Source organism: Stegodyphus dumicola, chromosome 2 (genome assembly GCF_044657685.1).
Source record: "Stegodyphus dumicola isolate Sdum_Otavi_A_Nest chromosome 2, ASM4465768v1".
Classification (NCBI taxonomy): Eukaryota; Metazoa; Arthropoda; class Arachnida; order Araneae; family Eresidae; genus Stegodyphus; species Stegodyphus dumicola.
Window position 1 is genome coordinate 91,261,084 of NC_140769.1, and position 25,184 is coordinate 91,286,267.

The window sequence follows — 25,184 nt, forward strand, 5'->3', positions numbered from 1 at the left end:
GTTGAAAATGAGCCTCGTATCTCCCAGAATTTCTGGCAACTAAGCATCATCAATCTCCATCCTGCAAAAAATCCTACCCATTTATCATAAACATTGCGTTTCAGTTCCTGCACATGACTCATCTTGTATGAGTATAAGGGAAGAAATTTCCACAGGATTTTCCATACCATTGAAAGATTTAAATACATTTTTTTCACTACTTTTCGGAAATTGTTACTACCAGGAATGGTACCAGCAGTGTCATCAACAACTGCAGGTGTAACATCAGTAACTGTCCATTCTGACACTAGTTTATGCCCTTTACCAGACCAAAATGTTAAGGATCTCGATTCTTCTAACTACTGAATCATGCTTTTCAATGCATTAATTGATAGAGGGTCTTCACATAGGTTGTTATGACTTCTAAACTCGTGAAGAGCAGCTGCATACAGTTGAACAGTATGTAAGTAAGGAAAGGTTACTTATTGGGAGCATATAAATCATACTAATTAAATTATGTATAAATTAAACTATTTAAATTAGTGATATACTACTGCTTATATGAGTAAATAGAAAATAAAAGCAGTTCTAAGCCTAATCCATTTGCATGCTGCATCCATAGCAACAAGTTGTGGTAATAATACAAAATAAAATTTTAAAATATGTTTAAAATCCATCTCATATTTATTTCAGAACAAACTATATGCAAAAAAAAATGTGAAAAGCTCAGTAGTATTTTGCCCAAGAGATGCAAATAATGCCAAAACCAAAAAGGAAAAGGAAAAAAGAAATTTATATCTTTCACTGCATCGTCATCAGAGAGTTGGTGCAACAAAAAGAAGTAAATACATCAGCCTGTTTCTCAATCAACAAAGTTACGAAGTTTTAATGTTTAAAATAATCTCAGAAAATCAATTAGAGTAATGTGTGTCATTATCAGTCCAACCTTACATGTTGTAGTAAATAGTGCAAAGCTATGTATAAAAATCGGCGCCCACCTCGTATAGTGGTTAGTGACCGAAATGCCGTCGCATGGACCTCCGACCTAAAGTTCTACACTAATCAGAGTTATGTCCATGCAACAGAAAAAGAATCTACCATCCACCGCAGATGGCATTCATTGAATCAATGATAATAATATTACAATGCTAAATTGACAATGTCATCTTTACAATAATTGTTACATAATAGTCCATAGAGAAAAAATATATACAATCAATTAATCATCACATTGTCATGGATAGGATCTATGCTGTGGAGAGTGTAACTTCTATTATATATTAATCAGTCTCTAAACCTGTGTCTACTTCAATACGTCATAACTTCATGTTCTTATCAGTTACACACCTAATGATGTGTGTCCGTACTATTGTTGCATTTATCCACAGACTAGGCTAGTCATATCAGTTAAGACAGTTGATATAATAGCCCAAAGTGTATGATATTGTGTAGACTATTCTATTATCATATAAACTGGATTGTAAGTTAACTTTTGATAAGTTCAAAGTACACTTTTGTTAAACTCGTTGTTCACATAATGAATAGTGACCGAAATGCAGTCGCATGGGCCTCCGACCTAAGGTTCTACACCAATCAGAGTTATGTCCATGCAACGGAAAACAATCTACCATCCACCGCCGGCGGCATTCACTGAATCAATGATAGTAATACTACAATGCTAAATTGACAATGTCATCTATACAATAATTGTTACATAATAATCTGCATGAAAAATAAATATACAATCAATTAATCATTGCATTGTCATGGAAAGGATCTAGGTTGTGGAGAGTGGAACTTGTATATTAACCACTTTTTAAACCTATGTCTTCTTCAATATGTCATAACTTCATGTTCTTATCAGTTACACACCTAATGATGTGTGACCATATTATTGTTGCAGTTATCCATAGAGTAGGCCAGTCACATCAGTTCAGGCAATTGATAGTTCCATAGCCCAAAGTATATGATGTCTAGACTATTCCATGCTCATATAAACTGGATTCTAAGTTAACTTTTGATAAATTCGAAGTACACTTTTCATTGCTAACGTAAATACTACTTGTCCTCTTCGATACATCATAACTTCATGTCTTTGAAACCTAGTTTGCACACCTTATTATGTGTGTCCATAGCAATTTGCACACTGTGTCGCAGTTATCCACAAAGCAATCACGAAATTGCAGTTGGGAAGTTCATTGCAATATGTACACTATTTTGAAGCAAATGTTTTGTAAATAATAACTTGGCTCTCAGATGATTAAAAAAAAAGTTGGAAAGAAAACTAATTCTTAAATTTTTTCAATACAGTTCCCTAACTGCCGAAGCAATGAGCCCGGGTTCAAATCCCGGAGAAGGCATGGTTGTAACTGTCCATCCCCTTCATAGGAATTAATGGTGTCCACTTATTAGGTGCTTCCATAATGAAATGGCCACCACTTCCAGACATTGTAGTTACACAAGGCTAATGACTATTAAATAAAGCATCCTGCAAAAAAAAAAAAAAAAGAGAAGAAAAAAGAAAAAGAGTATCAAAATCTCTTTTATTAACAAACTTGTATGCTCTTGAGTAAATTCTATCTTCTGTAACATATGACATTTTTTTTTTTTTTTTTTTTTTTTTTAAATTTTCTGCATTCCTCTTTTGGGTTTCTTATAATTTGTAACATTTTTGCTAAAGTCCTCATTTGTATGCATTAAGATTGCTCACAGTTTACTTCATCACATTTTAACATGCATGCTTCTCTTTTCATTACAATTACTTTTAATTTCTTTTGGTTAATTTATTTTAAAAAATTTATTGTAACTTCTTTGAAAATAGTTTTACACTAAACATTACAACTTTTTCAGTCGGTATGATTTAAAAAACTTTTTTTTGTTTTGTTCTAAGCTCTGCAACTTCTTCCATTCATTGAACTGAAGCCAACTAAAACTTCATTTGAACTTAATATTTTAGTGGGTAACATTTGGAAATCAATTTTGTTTTATAATCCAGGTGATTCAGTGTCTCCCCCCCCCAAGTTATTTATTTTTACTGCATCATTTTTAATGTTACATTAGAAATGTTCTCTAATTATTTTTGGTATTGTTAATCTGTTTAAAATTTCTTGTTAATCTAACTTTATTACTTAGCATGTTATGCTTAACAAGTCTTTTGTTACTAGATATGTCTAATTAATATTTTATTTGATTTCAAAACTTTTGTTACTGTAATGTTGCAGATTTTAAGAACTTCTTCTTTTTTATTTTTAATCTTTACATTTTATGTTTTTTATATCAAATTTTTATTTGTTATTATTTTTTCATATGTTGGTTTGCTTCTTTTTACATGATATTTTTTTTTACTCGACCCATGTAAATAGAAAATAAAAAGTTTCTTACTACGGCCTGTGTGGTTCCAAATTTTTTTATGTTATTTTTTCAGGAGCTGGAGAGCTTGTATTTACATGGTTTGTTTTATAGCCTCTGTGTGTTAAAAATAAAAGATTTTGATCCTATAATTTTACAATTTTTTCACTACTTACTATGGCTTGTAGGGGTTAGACTGATAGAAACACAGATTGCTTTATTTTCTGAGATTATTTTAAGTCTTAAACTTTAATTTATATCTTTTGGTTCAGAAACAGCTGATGTATTTACTTCTTTCATTAGACCAGCTCTCTGATGTTGATGATGTAGTGAAAGATGTAAATTTCTTTTTTCCGTTTCATTTTTGGTTTCAGTATTTTTTGCATCTATCATGCTGTTTTAACTTTTTTTTAATATACATATATATGTTTATTTTGCATATGGTGTGTTCCAAATTGAATATGGGATGGATTTTGCATTTATTTTTCATCTAGTTGATTTTTTTCCCGCTGCAGAAGAAACTTGCCAACCCTGAAGTTGTTGGAAATTTTTTTTTTTTTTTTTTTTTTTTTTTTTAAGTCCAAAGAGGCTTTGTCCCTGAAGGACTATTGTTTTCGTTTAGCAATTTTGCGTTGGTTCATTATAAATGTTTGTTTCACTTTTCAAACTGTTGCCACCAAATGTTAGAGTCCTGCATTATATTTGAAGAAATTAAATAATGCAAAATCAGCTTAAATGTATGTATATTTCTCGCATTGTGATAAAACAACGGTATATAGAGCCACTGAATTTTGAATGGCATAATCCTGCTGCTAATATGGGCATGTGAAGCCAAAATTTGAATTTTGGAATTTGTTTTATTATCAATTTCATATTTGTAAATCTTTAACAAATTTTTGATTAACAAACTGAAGGATTTTAAAGCGAGCAATGACACTGTTGTACAGAAAAGACGTTTTTATCTCCAGCGTGCAAGAATCTGTGTCAGAAGTTCTTAAGATATGCTCAATTTAAAAATATTTTGCGTTTTTTTGGACATCACATGTATGCCCCAAATTCATGCAACTTTATCCCCTCTCAACCTTCTGCTTAAAAATCATAATTTAGTCTTAGAATGACCCATTCTGCCATTCATTCCTATGTTCTACATGGTGGTACATAATTCATATTAATTCCAATGGTGATAAAGTGAGAAATAAAAATCTTGCTAGCTGTATACACTTTTAACCCTGTTTGAAGAAGATATTCTAAAATGCTGTGCCACGGACTAATAGATCTAATTCAGCTCTAACTTGCAGTATATTAACATTCTGAACAAAAGAGAGCCCTTTCTTTATGCTAATATGTTTATTTATATTTTTATTGTGATGACTTCCAAAACAGCTGTGATAATAATTCTTATGCATCTTTGAACCCATTGTCAACAGAACTCAAAAACTATGGATACCTACCATCTGCTCAGTAAAGTGTTGTTTAGTTTGTACATAATTGAAAATAAAATAACAGTTTAAATTATGATTTCTAATATTTATAAATTTTGCATAGAATTTCTATGTAGTTTGTTAAGCACATAGCCAACTCATAGCATTATATGCGTAAATAAAAAATGAATATTTCATTATATGCGTAAATAAAAAATGAATTTTTTGTATGATTATGAATTAATAAAACTTTAAGAGAATACTAACCTTCCCCCTCCCCATTTGAAATCTTAGAAATTACTTATGAACAAATTCTTCGGGTTACAAGTTCTCACAAAATTTTTAATGAAAGAATGGCATATGCTAGTAAAACATGAAAGAATATCATTGAATGGCATTTGAGATGGAGAATCAACCTGAAATAATTCTGACATTTTTGCTTACCCAACTCTGCAAGGCTAATTGAAAATGATTGTCAAATATCCCAAATTTTTAAATAAAGCAGTATCTGATGCAAATTTTGTCATATGGGAGCCAGACTTTTTGGTTTTTACTTTTATAAGGAGTATAATATTTTCCTAAATGTAAGTATTGAGTCTAAGGGACCATAAAAAAATTTTATATTTCCTAATTTTTACAAATAGATTCTTTTTTTCATTTAAAAATGCCAAAACATGAATACCTGCATGTTTAAAACAATTTTGTAATTGAAAGTATATGTCTATGATCAACAGTTGTGAAAGCAAAGGTCGGGTAAAGACTTTTGTGGACGCAATGTGTATGTTCATTGTATTTCATGCATTCACATATTAAAAAAAAAGAAAAGGAATTAAAGTAAGTAATCACTGCAAATGTATGTATCATTAATATTGAGGAAGATGCTAGAAATTTTGAATAATAAAATGTCAAACTGTTCATTGAAAATTATAAATGCCATAACATAAAATTGGAGAGTAGGTATATTATTTATTTTCCTGTATTTTAGCTACAGAATATTCAAAGTAGATTAGATATTTGTGCATGATTATCTAAGGAAAATTTTTCTAATTCTTGCATTGCAATTTTTATTTGCATTGCTTTTCGTGTAAATTGTTGTTTTTACTAAAAATGATTCTTCTTAGTATCAGTGCAAAACAAGTATGATTATTTTCAAGTTAATATCTGAAGGCATACATACATATATATATATACTATATATATTGCTTTTGTTTTTGAATATCAATATATTGTTTCATTAGGTTGTTGGAATTGTGACCCGGAAAGATATTGCAAGGTTTAGAGCAAGGAAAGATGGAAAATATGGCTTGGAAGAACTACAGGTGTCATATGCGTGAAATAATTTCAGGTTTTCCAATATGAGTGAAAACCGCCCATTGTCAACCCAAAAAAAAAAAACTTTTTTAGTTATTTATATAAAGCAGAAGATCTAGGATCTTGATTTTTTATGTTCTATTTAATATTTTAAATGCCCCACATATTGTATTTTAAAATTTTAGTACTTTTATGTAATATAAACGTTTTTAAATGCTTTAAAGTTTGTAAATAAAGGCAAGGCATGTATAAATTATGTTTTCACTATATTCATATCTTTGTAGGTGTTTATGGCATTATACTTTTAAGCTCTTAAGTATTCTAAAGTATCTCTAGTCTCTATCCAGAGTTTAAAATTAACTTGTAGTAATTCAAAAAGAGAATATTTTTTTCTATTTTATTTATTATAGTATGAGAAAACAGTATCTTCTCTTTTAGTCAAAATTAAGAGTGTAATAACCATAAAATTTCTAATTTGGGGGGGGGGGGATTGGAATCACCGCAAGCTTTAATAATGTATGAATTTCAATTTAAAATTTTCGTTTCATACTAAAACTGTTATTTTTGTCAGTCTGAAGTTTAATTCTGCATATTGTTAAATATCAAATTGCCCTGCCTTTCCTCCTATCTTGCTGTCAGGCATTTATTATAGCTTATTTCAAGAAAAATGAAAAGAAATTAAACTGCAGGCATTATTGTATAGTTTTGAAAAGAAAATTTATTATAATTTTGTAAAAAATTGAAATGTCTAAGAGTATATTCCAATTTTCAGAGAAAGAATATTTTTCTGTATAATGACTATAACTTGGCTTTTGTCATTAAAAAGGGAAGCTATCACGAAAAGAAACAGAAAGATTAGTAAGTTGCAAGATCTAAGTTTCATAAGAAATCATGAATGTATAATTGTTAATTTAAAAGTTCTGCCTGTACTACTTATTTTACAAGATACAATTTTAATTAGTTCAAACCAGTGTTTGAATTTTTCTTTGCAAATGCTAGATGGGGGGACATATTGCCTTTTACATAATTACTGTGCATATATCAGTTCTTTTTACGTTATTATTTATTTTTTTAACTGGATAAAATATATTTTCTATTCTGTGTGTATAAATGTATTAGTTCGACATAATTTCTTTCATATGAAAAAAACCCTGCTGTGTATCAAGTTTGTACAGGCTTGCATTTGTACTTAATGTGATACTTTATGTTTGTAAAAAATTTTATTTTCTTTCTTTTATTTGAACCTTGTTCCTTGTTTTTGTTTTTAAAAAAGCAATACTTAATACTAGTACATGTAATGGAAAAAAAATAATTTTGTTGTATAATTTTTTTTTTTTTTTTTTTTTTTTTTTTTGTTTTAGTGAAACAGAAACAAAAGAAAAGTTTTTAACTTTTTAATTTATGTAGGAATTCCAGTTCCTAACAAAATAAATAAAAATTTTGTAATTTTTTCCCCTGATTGGTTTTATAAAAATATTTCACTTTTTTTAATAAATGTGGAAGGTTTCTGTTGTGGATTTTCAGTGAGAATTACTTTGATTAAATTGCCTATCTGGTTGTAAAATTGTCTATTAACATTAAGGAATATTAGTTAAATATTAAGAAAGTGTTAGAAAAATAAGGCCCAGGGACTCAAGAATTTTTTACAAAAAAAAAAAAAAAAAATTTTTTTTTGCCTAACTATTAGATCAGTTTTAGTGACTAACATTAACCATTAACATCAATCATCTGTATCAGCAAAAAAGTCATAGCATTCTGAATACATTAACATTCAGGGTAAGTAAATATACATATGTATATTCTGTGTGTGCTTATTTTTGTTATGCATATGGTAACATATATAATATTATATAGTAACGTATATATATAAAATTTATTGTTTTATTGATAGATGCTGTTTTCTGTGCACGTAGCAAAAGATGTTGGAAATTTAAACAACCATTAAATTATTTCCTGTTTTAATCTGGGTTGTACTCATGTGAACAGTATTCATGTTCAGTATTCAAGCTTTTTTATATAGTAATAAAATATTTAGAATGTCTTAATAATTTTAGATATTAAGTTTCATCACTTAAGAAAAGTGACTGAATAAAACTTACAAAGAAGGCAGTTTCAGTAAATAAAAGATCTGTAATATTACATAAAAAGTTCGTTCATAAAAATTTAATTCTGAAATTTTTATGATTACTATTTATTGTGTACTGATGTATTGTAACTGAGGGGGGTAATATCTTTAATGATAGTGCTTATCTTTATGCAGTGCAAATTCTGAAATCCGGACTCGTTGGGACTTCGGCGCTGCGGATTTGGGATTTTTCCAGATATTAGATCATCGATTTAAATCTGATAAGATGGCATGCAGAAATTATACAATTAAAAATATGAAATCTTAATTATTTATGAAATAAAAAACAATTATGATGTAAAGGGTATCAAAATTTACAAAAAAAAAAGCTTAATATTTGTTTGTTTACTTTATTAAACGTTTCTTTCAATGTAAGCTGTTTAAGTTGCTTCCACAAAAAATTCAAAAAGTTCCTTTTTCTTTTTTTTTTTTTTTTTTTTTTTTTTTTTTTTTTTTTTTATGTCATATAAAGTTGACTCCTCCCATAATTTTGAGATGGATATGCCTTTATCCATTTTTTGCAGCAATTCCACTTTTTGTTTAATGGACATCAAAACATGGTTTTGCTTTGTAGATCCTTTGGCAGCTCCAGAATTGGAAACTGTTTTCGGCATAATCAAAAGTTCAAGCTTAGTTTTTATAAAATTGCCATAATAATAACAGTCTGCAAAAAATAATAAGCTGAATCAAACTAGAAGATTAGGGAGCTGCGCAGTCTGCTACGTTAACTGAAAAGCCTTAGAATCAGTAAAAATAATATTAGCCTAGCTTAATAGCATCAGTTATACATTATTGGCTGTGTATCACAAGATTATTGACAAAAGCCAAGTTATTTCACTAAATTTTTTCTTACTCCTATTGCGTACTGAATTAAGCCTGAATTGTATTAGTTTAGTTATTTACTATACCTACGTTTATTTCTTGCACATGCTTAAAACTAATCTGAGTTTTGAATAAATAAACTCTCACATATACTTAACGCTTTATGTAGGCCCAGTAGTAAATATTGCCTGGTACTCTACAGGTCCTAAATTCTGCTACAAAGCGCCTTCCTAAATTCTAAATTTTCACCACACCTAAACTTTGCATCCCAGTGCTTTCCATAAGTCATATAAAACTTCTCATCCCTTAATTTTGCCACTTGATGCTTCCCCAAATTCCAAAAATTTCGTCTACCCTAAATTCTGCCGTCCGGTGTCAACATATTCTGCCGCCGCTTCTGAGTTTATGGAGAATAACACATCAGTTGTTCTTAATTAAAAAAGCACTAAATGTAATCTTTTGGCCTATGAGTTTCGTTAACAAAATCTATTTTTAGTATATGAAAAGAAATTTTTGTTGAATTTTTTCCTCGTCAACATTTCTTAGAGCATTTAAAAATCCATAATCATCGCCAAGCGTAATGTTAGCATAAAAGATTGCCATACTCTTGTTATTAAATTACTAATATAAAAAAAATTTAGACATCATTGCATGATTTATTACTGAAGCTGTAATGTATTGATAAACCTGCGGTGTAATGACTTGAAAGGTTGGCGTCAGCGATATAAAATATGTGAACGTTTTGGTGAGCCAAATTATTAATCTCACAAATTTATGCTTACAGGATTGTTTTCCATAATGAAGTATTTTATTTGGTGCCTAAGTGAAATTAAGAATTGGAATTTTTAAGTGAAAAATCTCCACATGTTTTATTACGGAAGGAAAAATCAAATGCCCTTGCATAAAGCATATTAAAATAAAAAAAAGTTTGTGGCTTTGAGGTCTGAATTTTGGACTTTGTAGTGTATCATTTGCTGACTGTGTTACAAAATCCAAGAACTTGTTTATGAATATTATGTTAATATTGAGGTAATATAATTGAAGGGGAGTTTCTTTTGTACAAAACTTGAAACAATAATGAACTTTTTTAAGTACTGATTGCAGTTTTCTTTTCAATCAGCCCTCCTCTACACCTGGTGAGGGACTTCTTTGTATAGCCGAAAGAATTTAAAAGCTATGAATTCTAACATTTTTAAAGATGTGTAATGGATTTTTTACTTTGCCGATTTAATGGATTTTTTACTCCAACTTTTTATCTAGCAACTAAATGTGAAGGAACCTAGTGAACAGCTAAGTGAATCCATTTACAATGCAGCAATTTCAAGCTTTAGTTCAGAAACAGAGACTTAAACTCAAGAAGGATTAATTACCTTTTATTTCTCAAAATAAGATTTAACAGATGGCCCCTTTCTCAGTGCGTACGGCAAAGCCTTCACTTGGGCTTGAACTCAAAACAATAAGAATTAAGACTTAATTAATGCTTAACTAAAGAGAGATATAGACAAAGCTATCAAAATTCTAAGTAGTTGGCCTCTAAATATTGAATAAGCTATCGAAGGCATGTAATACAGCCGAGCGTAGTAACAGCTTAGAGAAAGAGGTAGCCAAAAGCCGAATGTGTGCTAGTCAGAAATTCTGAGGCTTTCTCTTGAAGTCAGTGGAACTTTGACCTAAATACAACTCTTGCTCATTGCATTAGCCACCATTCTAAAGACACATTCTGGTACGAAATTGTAGGCTGAAATTAGGAAGAGCAGGAAAATAGCTTTAATCAAAATTAACTGTTATAAACTTAGGATGAACCTTAAAGCTTTATGAATTTGGCAAAATGACTGTGAAATTGTGTAAGTTGATTATAATTTTGCTTAAATTGTAAATTTAACTGTTGTGGTGTGATGTAATTTTATAAATGGTAGGTTAGATAAAAGTGTAAAATTAAATTTATTTTATTTTTTAAAGTGAATTTACATTCCATATTTATTATCATTTGTGATGATGGTAATGACCCATTTTTGTACATCACAGAAATAAAAAAAAATATTTTTATTATTAAAATTTGGTTGGTCTGTATTTATTAACAAAATTAATTTTCAGATGTACCTAATCTATTTTGCGACTTTCCTTTCAATTTTTAATTTGGGTGTAATTTTTGTGAAAGATAATCAGCATATATCAGAATTATATACAGTCAAAAGTCTTTAATCCGGACTCGTCGGGACTTCGGTGATTCCGGATTATCGATTTTTCCGGATTATAGATCATCAGTTTAAATCTGGTAAGATGGCATGCAGAAATTATAAAATTAAAAATATGAAACCGTAATTTATAAAATAATGAGCAATTATGATTTAAAGGGTATCAAAATTTACCAAAAAAGAAGCCTAATATTTATTTGTTTACTTTATTAAACATTTCTTTCAACGCGCGGATGCGTAAAGCATACCTTATGCATAGCCGAAATTAGAAAATTGCAACCAGAAAACTATTTGATTTGTATTCGTGGTATTTATAATGACGAGGAATTTGATTTAAATCATATCAAAGACGGAGTACATCGAAATTAAATACTACATTTAGTAAAGAATTATAAGCCGAATAAAATAAAAACATCTGCTCTGAAGATAACGATAGTGTTGACAAATCAACTTGCAGTTCACTGCGCGCCGCGACGTCTTCCCCCCCCCCCGCGCAGAGCAGCGTGAAATTGATAAACAGATTTCGGAACGGTTAGATAAACAAAGAATATGCCTTTATCCATTTTTTGTAGCAATTCGTTTTTTGTTTGATGGACATCGAAACATACTTTCGTTTTCTAGATCCTTTGGAAGCTCCAGCATCGGAAATTCTATTTGACATAATCAAAACTTCAAGCTTACTTTTAGAAAATTGCTCTTACAGACTGCAAAAAATAATAAGCCGGATCCAATTCGAAGATTAAGGAACAACGCAATCATCAACATTAACTGAAATAGATAATTTTAGCTTATAGCGTCTGTTATACATTAAACGCGCACGCGAAAACGTATTCTGCACTTGCGCAGATACATATGCGCAGTCGTAAATGTCTTGGGCGCACGAGTAAAACGCCTATGCGCATGCGCAGAAAGATTTTAGCTTTGAGGTCTGGATTATAGATCATTCCGGATTATGGGTGTCCGAATTAACGACTTTTGACTGTATAAAATTGTGGGGTGTGTTTAACAACCTTAGTGTTGTACCAATTAATAAAAATACATCTCTAGAGAATTGGCTCCTGTTTAGAAATAAAAATGATGTTTTTACTATCAAGTTAATTGTGGTTTTTCCTCCAGCCACGTATGATGAAGCAATTTTAAGCTATCTTCTATCATATGAGAGCTATATCCTTCGGCACTGTGGCCAAGATTGAAAAGTAATTGCTGTATTCTCCATTAAATTCTCTCATCAATCGTCACATATATGTGTGTAATATAATCTGTAATATCTTGATGATCGGAAGATAACTACAATGGATTGAAAATGGTTACATAGTAACTATTTGGCAAAGCCTTTTCTGCATAAATACAAAAATATGGACAGATATGACTGAAGACAAGACATAATTTATTGCTGAATAGCTAATTCTGGATACACCAATTCTTCATGCATTCCCATGAGTGTGCTATGCCTCAACTGTTTTGTATAACTTATCACATCTTTAGACAATTGACAACACACAGAGACATGTGACAAGTGCTGGCAAATGGAGGGAAAGTAGAAGAGTAAGCAAGCATTCAGCAAAGTGTTAATTCAGCAATGTAGTTAAAAGTTTCGTTAATCTTTAGAAATGATATTGGCATTGCTACACATTATGCAGAATGGCATGATGCGGATTAATTTTGAAAATGATTCATATATTATAAACAGTTAGTATTTTTATAACAGAAAAGGGAAGTAGCCAAATCAAAGTGAGGAGTAAAAGAGACTACTTCCAAATTTAAGTTAGTAATTTTATTTTATATTTTGTATATTATACACACACACACAACTTATATATAGATAGATATTTAGTATTTTAAATTAAAACAGGTTACGTTGCAAAAATGCAAAGTACGATAAACGTTGCAAAAATGCAAATTAATAGTTACTGGAAACTGTTGCATTAACTTGGTCTGAGTTGATAAAATAATTTGTAAAAAAATAAAAGTACAGAAAAAATATTAAAAAAGAAATAAAAGATGAAGGATATAAAAAAGTGTGATAGTATCATTGTCAGAATCAAGAGGACGAAGTCTTTCAATGACATAATTTTTTTCTTGCAAAACAGTTATGTTTCTCTCCTTTTTAAATTAGCAGAGCCACTGAAATTTAATTATTTGCACGTCTGAAAATTTGAAACTCCTTATCTACATGATTTTTCCAAAACAATTGCTCAAAAAGAATAAATACAGTTATGTAGACAAACTACTACTACAAAAAACAAAACAAAACAAAAAAAAATCGCAAAATGTCTTAACTGCTCGCAGAAATAATTATATAAGATAAAAATCTGATGTGTACACCACATGACTTCCTTGTACAGAATATTAAATTGTACGCATTTTTTCTTGCATTTTGTTTAAACGTATTGGATTTAATTATATCTACTTCGCCGACAGCGCATAAAACCACAATAGAATAGGTGCATTCTTTAAAAGTCATTCTATTTTTTTTACCATAGGGACACTCTAGCGCTAGGTTCACTTAACAGTATTATATTTCGTTCATATTATAACTCAGAATGCACAAAATTTGTATCATTTAAAGAATTATCTAATCGTTGCCACATGTTCTATCCAGGTACTATAATAAAGCTGGAACGATGTATTAAAGAAATTAAGCAAACAAAACAAAAAAAGAAACAGTTTTTCACAGACGATTGAGTATTTCTCATTCAATTAATTCAGTTCTCACTTCGCGACAAGGCAAAAATACATAAAAACTCAAAATATCTCTACTAAAAATTAAGTAAATCTTAATCACTTATTTCCTCAAAAAATTCCAGAAAGGATTAAGCATGATTTAAATCGCAATAATAAATGAAGGCGTTTATCTTTGTTGTTGGAAGCTACGTTTCTCTAGATTGGCAACAAATCCACTACTCAGCTGTTTCAAATGTAAACAAGCATTGGCTGCCGTCAAAATAGGCTTAGTGGCACTTAAACAACTTTTAAACTGTTGATAATTCTAAAAATATTGCATACAGATTTACTAAAGGCATAAAACCCGTAACTGGAAGATAAAAACAACATAATTCAATCATTTTTAAAGCAAAAAATGTACAATTTACAAATATATTAGAGTAAAGAAACTGAGATTACTGAGCCGGGTAATCGAGTGGATATATTTATAAATATATTTATATACGTTTGGCGCGGCCGATTGAAACCAAAATACGAGGTGCACATCTACATGTTATAGTAATCCTATATACAAAATTTCAACATTCTGAGGGTACTCGTTTTTGAGTTATGCGAGATACGTTCGTACAGACGCCACGAAAAATTCTCTTCAGAATTCATTTTAAACCAGTTTTTTAGTTTTTTGGAGGAAAAGAGTCTTTTATTCTGTCCTTACGTACAGATATCACGCAAACACATCGTTAAATTGCATTCCAAAGCGGATATTTTCGTCGAAATATGCTGCCTGAAGCTTTTCGCGATTACAATACTTCTTTTTTACTTCGTACAAGGAAGTAAAGATGTAAACAAGTTCAAAAATGCAATGGTATAGTACATTCTGAAATTCAACTAATTAAATTTACATTTAAGTATCAGTTTCCTATTACATGGGTAAAATTCTATTATACGATGCGGCGGCCTTAGCGCAATTTTTGAAAATTGTCGCCAACATCAAAATGATTCAGTTACTGCTTATCATAATGTCGCCAAAAGTCTCCAAATCCCGTGTGTACCGTATGCATATAAGCATTCTATACCGCGCCACACGCACAGGGAAAACTCCGTACTTGTGATTGGACATACTTTCCGAAGACATCGCTCTCTCCTGGAGGTTTAGACGGGATTCTTACTGTTTTGTTTTCGATAAATGAAGCGCATAAATGGAAATTGTCGGGTTTTTTTTTTTTTTTTTTTTTTTTTTTTTTTTTGAAAAGAAAAAATTTAGCTGCAGCGTTCTACAGATGGCTTCCTGTTTCATGGAATTATAGAATCTTCCTAAGATGCTCTTAATATCAGAAGTAATCTTAAGCGCTTAGATTATATAAATAGCTGAGTTTGTGAATTTAGTGCATAAACCAAAACACGATGATCTGGATCCAACTATAAAGGCAGTGTGTGCCTAATAAGTATATTTTTATCATTGTAATTTTGTTGCATTCTGTTCTTTTCACATTGCAGAAAATATTTATTTTGCAAATGTTATGTATTTCCATGTTAATATGCATGTCGTTTCTAATATTCTGTTGCCTTAAATGAAAGAAAAAAGTGTGTTCAGTATTGTCGCTTAATTTAATATACGTGCATAAGAAAAGAAACCTCCTTTTCTGAGAGAAACTATTTTTATGCAAAGCTACAAAAGATGTTATACATTAAAAAATGGGCAATATTCATAAGGTAATATTATTCAATTTAAAATACGTATCTCTATTTCTCTATTCTAAATCTATATTAATCTAACTTCAAAAGAAAATTTTACTTTTTTTCCGACTGATTATAAATATTGTGAATTCACTGCGTACTATTTTAGCTCCCAATGTTGTTTTAGCTATTTTTGTAAACTGTCTTATCTTCTGCTTTCGGAGAGAGAATGGATATATAATGGACATGAAATAATGAATTAATATTCCCAACGCTTTTAATATGAAGGGTTTTAAATTAAGTATACATTTATTAAAAATCTCTGCACTAATATTGATACAGATTTACGGAGTTTTTTTCTCTCTAGGGCTGAAACATTTTTTATATTAAATTGATCACACTACAGTGTGGTAAGAAGTGTAATCTCATAGCAACATAAATGCAACGCAGGTAAACATCTTTTCGGTACTGCTGTCAAAATGTAAACAAACGGTATGGAGGCGCGTTCTCGAGCCCAAGCAAAGTCAAGGCGTTCCTAAGCGTAGAGGAAATGATGTCATCGGAAGCCATATCCAATCACGAGGAGCTTTTTTTCCCTATGTGCATGGTGCAGTACAGAATGCTTATATGCGTACCGTATACTAGGATTAAACCCAGTTTCGCATCGAAATACTACAAGAATAAACGAAGTTAGCGAAATGTAATTGTATTCGCACGTACTTATTGAAAATCTGAGCACAGAATGACCGTTACATCTGGTAAGGTTGCCAAAAAAGGGTCACTGGAATTTTCAGATGGGTTACTCTTGGCGATTTTTAATCTTGTCAAGTAATAATGGCGTAAAAGTAGCTGACTACTAAAAGAAAAACTGTTCCTTCAAATACAAAAGTCATTAAAATTAAATTATGGCAAAAACATGGAAAAAGGAAAACACTGATAAAAAGAGAAGCGGTCTTCAAGCTTATCGGCTTACCAATGCGATTTTAGAAATTTAAATTACCTTTTTATTAGTCAAAATAAGAACCAGAATTAATTCGAAAAATTTTGCACTCTTTTTACATATTTAAGCATATTATGAATTCTCTCAACCATCCGCCTCAATTTCTTCTGTTAGATTTTATAACCCACATAGCACAAAAACATCCTTGGGATATCCCGAGGATGTTGCTCGCGGGATATGCGCACATCCTCAGGACATCCCGGAATATCCCGCGAACCTCCTAAACACCTCCTCCTGAGTGCTTAATGTCACATCCCGGGATATCCTCAGGACATCCTAACAAAGCCCCATCGACAGCGTGCGGGATGTTATTAGGATATGAACTCCTACTTACTACATCCTCAGGACATCCCGTAATATCCCAGTTTCCTCCTAAACTCATCCTCCCGAGTGCTTAATGTCACATCCCAGTATATCCTTAGGACATCCTATCTAAGTCGCACCGACGGCGTATGGGATGTTATCAGGATTTGAAATACTAATTACAATATCCCTTTAACCTCTTAAATACATACTCTCAACTACTTAATGTTACACCCCAGTATATCCCCAGAAATCTTCTTTATATTCCAGTGAAAGTGTGTGAAGGTGTTGTGATAACCTGAAACTTGCTTATTTTCCACAGGCAGTCTCAGGTCTTCCATCTGTGGTTACTATGGAGAAATAAGAAATGTTAAGAATATTTATACAATTTATTTTTCTAATTTGAATTTCAATTTATTTAATAATTTGTAAATATATCTAAAACTGAGCAAGAAACTTGAAATGAATTATTAATACAAAATATTATAAGAGAAAATTTTGCTTTAAGATATTAAAAATCTTTCGATCATTTTTAACCATTCAATAGCTCAAAACTGAATTCTTCGATATATTCATAATTAAATTATTCTACAAATTCAGTTCTGACTTCAGTTAATTTGTATTCAAAATTCAATAATAAAATTAAGCATTTAATAACCTTTAAGTAGTGAACCAGATGTGTGTAGATTTTGAAATTCTGAACTTAAGTCGGTTACGTTGATTGAATCATTATTCATGGCTACAATATGATTAAACAGTTCATGAGTACGTCTTGCTATTTGCTGTAATGGAGCGGAAGATTTTCTAATCAATTTTTTTATAGAAGATATATAGCTTTCATATTTAAATGCACTGTAATTATCTAACGGCCCAAACATTTTTACATCTTCGCAAATATGCAGTAGGCCGTGAACATTATGAGATATATACTGTTTTTCATAATAAAGCCCAAAATTTACTACGAAGAGTTTTAATAGAGATTGTGCGTATTCATCAATTGCCGTCTGATTCTGTATTTTGCATAAGAGTCTAATCGAAATATGAAGTAGTAAAAAATGATCATATAGCTTTTTGTTAAATTTTAAAAAAATAAGTGTGCTAGTGTACAGTAAAAATTGACGGTATTCTGCAGCTTTCCAGTGTTTCAATTCTTTTAGAGTTGGTTCCTTGGTTTTCTTGCAAATTCAACTGGTACGTAAGGCTTTAAAAACTGGTCATTTAAAAAAAAATTAGTTCAACATTTTTATGTGGTAATCGTGCTTGTAAGGTGCCTCCGCCTATCCTAATAGTAATCATTTTTTGTACTACTCCTGAGCACACAAGGTGCATAAAGTCTAACGGAATATTTATTAGTCCTATATTTGGAATATTCCGTAAAATGGGATAATCGTTTTGGTAATCGTCATCAGTCAGTTCTTCATGAGACATAAAAGTTCATATTTCGAATCACAGTTTGAAATGAAACTTAAAGAATATTTGCTAGCGCAAAAATTCGATACAGGCTTTTCTCATAATTAAATGCTACTTCATCTTCTGACGAATCCGCTAATATACGTTAATTTATTCTGCTGTAAATCCGTCTTTTAGATATCTGAGATAATATTTTTACTTCTGATCATTTTTGTAGAATAAAGGAAAGATTTTGAAACTTACTTTTCACACTCTCTCAGTGTAACACTTGCAAGCGTCAGCAAGTCAGTTCGTAACTGAAACAGAATTTGGAACGACGGCTATTAACGTTTAGCAGAATAGCTGAATTCTGGAAATCAGAAAGTAAGCACGTGTACTTTCCACTTTGTGGGGTTCTTCAAGGATATCACTATTACGGAGCAATTAAAACCGTTGGGGGGCATTCTGCGTCCTTTGTTGTGAAGGGATGCTTCCCTCATGGTTCCTACCTCCATGTTTTCCCTTGTAGGGTGATACAAAGAAGGAAAGTCTGACACACAAATCTGCCACGTTAACAAAAGAGAAATCTTCTTGGGGCTTCGGCTACAGAAAACGTGCTTAGAGGTGTTACATTCTTAGCGAAGCTCGCTTTCTCAAAAGCAAAGAAAAGTTGAGAAGCAGTTTTACGAACAATGATAAATAATGTAAACAAAGATTTAAGATTTTCAACTTCAATTGTTATTTATAGTATAAAATAAAGTAATAAAACTGCTGAGTTTAAAGAACGCGTTTAATTTAAAGTTTGAACATCTATTTAATCCGTTATCTAATTTTGAGTTTTCATAACAACATTTAACTTTGTGTTATATACCTTGAACAAACGTGTTTACTGCATTTTCTGGATGTTACAAATAAATTAATAAAGCAGTAATTATTGTTAAATTATGAGGAGTCATGTAGCATTGCCGGCATAACGTATAAGACTGCAGAGTGCTGGATATATTTTTTTCGCGCTTTGTTTAACAAAGATCGAATATTTATATGGTTAAAGAGGTAGCAAAGTGCGGTTTGAGGAGAGTAAGAACTTAATGTTAGTTCTTCCCATTATTAAACCTCATTTTCCTATTACAGAGAGGTAAAAAATAAGTAACATTTTACCTCAGTCGCTTTGAAAGACTAATAATTCTCATTATTACAGAACTTACCAGAAAATGAACGAAGAAACTGCAATGAATTTTTTAGCCCAATAAAATTATTCTTCTGTTTATAAATTCAAATTAAAGCAAGTTAAACCTCGTACAGACTAGTTTTTAACTGCGTCTGTAAACTAAAATTTCGTTTGTTAAAAAAAAAATATTGTTACTAATTACTAAACAGTACTAAACATCATTCATTACTAATATAATAGTGTAACAGATCAAAAAGTATTTTTTTCTTTTGCAGTTTCAAAGTATAGTTATTTCTATGCTAAGAACTATCGATGAATTTAATAGAATACTTTTATAACTTGATATTTCTGATTAGTGCCTCAGAGACGAGTAAGTGATTAGTGACAGATTGCCGTACAGAAGGGCTCAAGTTCGAATGCCAGATAAGACATGGAAGTTCATCATGCCCATCTGTTCATAGGATAAATGTCTTCGTGAAAGGTTTTCTGAGCTAACCTGTAACGTAAATAATATTTGTGTTCAAAGATATTAGAAAAGTATCTAAAATAATGTTTACAAATATATTATGTAGCAATTAGAATTTAATCGTAAACACAATTTCAATATGAAACTCAAAACGGCTGAAAACACGTGCCTATAATTTGTAAGAAAGTACTCTGATCACTAGGCATTATGAAACAACAACAAAAATTTGAAAACATTATTACTTAATACTTACAGCCAACATATACAAGACAAAAATAAGTGCGTAAGCATAACAATTAAATTTTCATATGCAGAATAGGTAATCCATAGAGTAAGATTTCGATTCTTATAACATCACTTGCGTGTGTACAAGGTTACTTTACTTTAATATTTTCAGATATGAGCTTCCATAAAAAGTAAGTACTGAAGATATCTGAGAAACAACATCCTCAGGAGATCTTCATATATCCCGGGATATTACGACTTGAACAGGATATCCTTAAGATGTTGATTTACGCAGTCCTCAGGATATCTGAAAATCAACATCCTGAGGAGATCTTCATATATCCCGGGACATTGAGACTTGAATAGGATATCCTCAGGATATTGACGTAAGAAGTCCTCAGGATATCTGAGAATAAACATCCTCAGGATATCCTAACTGCTTCCCGGGACATTGCGACTTAAATGGGATGTCTTGTGTTATGGGGGAATGGGCATCCTAGTGCAATAAAACTTCACAGGTCGTTGACGATTCCTGCTTTCGAAACTGTTTTTTAATAAATATCAATAGAATTTGATTAATTATCAAAATCTGTTGAATGTCAAATAATTTCTTTTTGTTGCTATTCGACTACTGTACAAACATTTTTAATGCGAACTAACTGATTATAAATACTATTTCCTATTACTTTTTTAGAGAGGTTAGTGTTCCAATTAATCAGCTGCATTGTGGTGAAACTGAAATCTCTTCTTTTGCCATAAAGTCTTACTTCCTGGTGATTGACAATGCAAAAGATCAAGATAATCCACAGCGGATATAAGTTGATCTTGTTTGATTTAAAATAGAAAAGGTAGATATTGATGTTCTCTATGAAAATTGTCTCTTGAATTATATATAATTCTGTTCTTAACTTTTTTCGAATCTTTACGGGGTTTTGTAGTAATAGATCCATTATTCAATTCAGTGCGGTTATCAGAAGCATTTATAACAGAAACATCAATTATGCATCATGTTAACATTACTTTTCGTAGTTCTTACTAAATCATCATGAAAAATGTCAATTGTGCTAAAATTTTTAAATTCAGGATTAGCGGCATCAGAAGATTCGCACTTACCTAATACCTACTGCAGTATTCTTTCAGAAGTTCATCGCTTTTTCAGGTCCAGGGTTAACTGTCTAAAAGTCTCTTTTCTGTGAATCAAAGAGTTCAGATCTTGTTTAATCATCTTGATGAAGAGGAAAGAGTGAGCGTAATTCATCAAGAATCCTTGATCAGTAAATAATACCAGTTTGCAACTATGTCCTCATACTAAAAATAATGTGATCCGAAAGTTTGTCCATGAAGTGCAATTGCATATCGGCCGCGTCATCGCTCGTCGGTAGACGGGCAGAGTGAATTATTATTTGATTTGAATATGGATAAACCATCAATAGTTATTGCTATGTCTATACAAGCTAACTGGGACAAAATCTGAAGTCTACACAATTTTTTAATTTGATTTTCTAAGCCGAAGTATACATAGTCTCCATTCCCCATTCCTTTTATAAAGGAATTCCTAGGAGTGCCCACGAGTGTATGCGCATCACTTGGTAAACTGCTAAAGCATTTATGATTCTTCAGAATTTTTAATAATGCACTCAAAGCATTCTGTTTGATTCGGAGTTTGAAGCTGCATTCCATTAATTCCAGAAACGAGTTTTCACAAGTAATGTGATTTGAGACATTGTATGAAATATCTTTCATTTCAATTTTCTGTTCGAAAGAAATAGATTCTGTACATGTCTTACCAACTTCAAAGCAAGCGTTATAGGTCGAGGTGCAAGGTATACGAGTTTCATATTCCGAATCACAGATTGAACGGGAACTTAAAGGATATTTGCTAGGGTGTGCGGAAAAACATTCACCCGGAAAATAAGGAACACTTAAATCTCGCCAATCGGAATTGGAGAAACAGCCAAATTCAGGGGCGTAGCTAGAGTTTCCAGCGCCCGGGGACAACTGAAGAATTTGCGCCCTTTTCTATGTGCCAAGAATGGAAAACATTTCATTAAAAAATTTCGTAGTATCAATTTGGCGCCCCTTGGATGCTGTGCCCGGGGACAGATGTCCCCCCTTGCCCCACCCTAGCTACGCCACTGGCCAAATTCTAATTTAACCCAAGCAGGTTAAAATTGGTAGCTAAGAAATTCTGAAAAATTTGCAGCATCACAGCTAAGTTCAGTTTGGAAGATACTGGACTTAAATTTAGTAATGTAGCTCTTTTTCTTTCTTTCTTTTTTTTAATCTTAATGGCAGATTGTGAACAATTATAAATATAACTCAGTCCAATAATCTATAGAAGGCCGGATGAGGTGGACTCTTTATTATGGAGGCACCTAATAGGTAGGCCACCATCGCCTTTCCTATGAAAGAACGGATTGTTACAACCATGCCTTCTCGGGGATTCGAACCCAGGCCCTTCAGCATCGCAGTCAGCTTCCCTGAGCACTATACCGACTGGGCGGTGTAATGTAGTTCATTATAGGGTCGACTTTAAAGTCGTTATGGATCAGTTTGTTTCTAATCAGATAATGAACATTAACAATTCTCAGAATCTTTTCTGTACCACCTGAAGTTTGAGGACTCTAATTCTGCCCCCTAAAACCGTCCTTTAAATACTCGTTTGAATATCACTCGAATTAGAAATTTGCATTTTGGCAGGAAAATGAAATATGAGGAGGGCAGGAAAGCGAATTAACATCAAATAACTGGTTGAGGAACTAAACGAGATCGTGCAAATTTATTTGTTTATTTGTTTGTTTGAATACGGCAAAGAGCACGAGATCTATCGCAATTTAAAAAAATTCAATGAAATTGTATATTCCTCTTAAAATCAGTTTTTCTTTTGCTGGATGATTTTTCGGTGCTACCGATTGCAACCAAAAAATGCCACCGCTGTGTACCGTTGCACACCGTTGTACACCAGCTAATGCTATAGCAGTCCCTTGTGCAATTTTTACTTCTTCCCTAGGAAACGCAACCGACGACTAAATTTGGCGATTTACGAGGTCTTGGCGAAATTGTGACACCAAGCGCATGCGCAGAGATGGACGAACTATCATGATGATACATGTCGTGTTTTGTAGCTTAATACTTGATCGCCCATATTTCGTAATGGCGGGTTATATGTAATTGTGCATGTGTCAAACATAATTACTGAAGCAACAAACTTGATATGTGATTCGTGGGGGGGGGGGGGTAAATAAAGAAAAATGGCGGTTCATTTTTCGACGGAGTGTACTTATAGTTCTTTTTTTTTTTTTTTTTTTTTTTTTTTTTTTTATGGCTTGAGCTATTGGCAGTTACTAGCATTGCATATGGTTAGCGTGGTCGCATTACAGTAAAGATAAATATTAGATATACACGGGGGGGGAGAAAAAAAAACGTCTTCAGCTGAGCATGAGCTCATATGATATGATAGCAATGTACGTAGAAGTGCTTTTTTTTCGGCTTATGGAATGCTGGAGTTGTACGTACCATGTCTCAGCACCTGTGTTATTACATCTTTCCTATAAATTTGTGGGATTTAGTAAACCATGATATTTAATAATGATTATATTTGGTTGAAAGTGAACAATAAAATAATAATAATTCTTTCTAATTTAATAATGACGATTCTTAGTTTAGCCTATATAGTTCAGTATTAATAACTCTGTAACTATGACATGTGTATGTTTACCTATTAAATAATTCTGTTAAGATATGTATTGTTTCTTATAAAATATCAAGTGGATGTATAAAAGTTAATAATTTATTCATTTTAACAGTTTTTATTTAACTCATTTCATCTTCCTTTGCTTACGTTGTCTAGTTTGTAACATATACAAACACTTACCAAGTGTGATATATTTTCCTTTATATATATGGAGACATATCATGAATGGCATTATATTCAAAATATGTATTTAAGTTTTAAAGGAAAATTCAATCTGAGAAATATTTTATCATGTAAGAAATGTTAATCAGAAGTAACATAGTTAGGTAATATATTTAGAAAGATAATTTTAAGTCATTGTTACATTTATAAGAGTTTTATTTTAGATTTTAACATATACTTGAGTAATTGATTATTACTATCCCTTTAATAACAGATTTAAATAAATTATAAATATATATTTTCTTACTTAGACATAAGTTATTATCATTTCTATAACTTTTTCTTCATTAAGAGACTGTTAGTTTTCACACTTTAAAAAATTCTATAATTTATAATTTAATAACTTGCCCTAATAAGACATGAAAAGTATATTTTATAACTCATAATGGTAGAGTTCCATTTAAAAACTGTTATTAGAAATGTAGGTACTTTTTTTTCTGTTATATGGGCGTTGCAAAAAACGGTGTTAAAATATGTGATAACTTGCTGAAGATAAAAACAATGTGATCAGCTAAGTCATCTTGGTTTTATGAGTGAACTGAGTCAAATATTCATGTGTTATTATTTGTTTATTACACGTTCTTATTCTCATTAAATAAATATAATTTGCATGCCGTACAGCTTGGGTTGTGCATTTTTCCAATACTAACCGTAGTCTTTGTGCATTGGACTGCAATATACGAGAAAAGCATTTGTAATGAAATCTAGAAAATGTTCCTTTTGATGTCATTTCAAAACAGAAGATGTATTTTATTTCCCAGTTCTCTATGAAAGCATGCAGAACCTATTTATTGGGCCCTGTTTGACATTATCATTCTGAGCATATGCCACAGAAATTTAAAAAAAAAAATATGCACGATGTTCCATCGATTTAATTTAATGTCTGCTGGGCTTGTTTTTAGCTGTGCTGAGCAGCATTTCCTAAACAATCCTAATTCCTAAACAACTGATATCAGCGGATATCAGTTGAGTTTTGTAATATGCAATACAGTTGTTGATTGGAACAATTATATGCGAAAATTGTTTTAACCAGTTTATATCTAGGTATGTCTTATGCTTATTTCTGAAGTTTGTTAATAAATGTTATTTAATCAAATCCTAGTTGATTTCTCATTTAAACTACAACAGTGCACAATCCTAAATGTTGGAAATTATTTCTTACAAATTTTAATTTT

The 25,184-nt window shown here is 31.3% G+C and overlaps 1 protein-coding gene across 2 annotated transcripts in view; it reads left to right on the top strand.

The window, feature by feature from the left end:
• The window catches only part of LOC118189640 (H(+)/Cl(-) exchange transporter 7-like), a 128,116-nt gene extending 117,055 nt beyond the window's left edge, over nt 1-11,061 (top strand). For both annotated transcript variants that reach the window (XM_035360296.2, XM_035360295.2), the window contains exon 24: nt 5,987-11,061. In XM_035360296.2, coding sequence (XP_035216187.1) covers nt 5,987-6,082 — 96 coding nt within the window. In that variant the 3' untranslated portion in view covers nt 6,083-11,061. The remainder of the gene's footprint in view (nt 1-5,986) is intronic.
• Nucleotides 11,062-25,184: the final 14,123 nt, after the last annotated feature.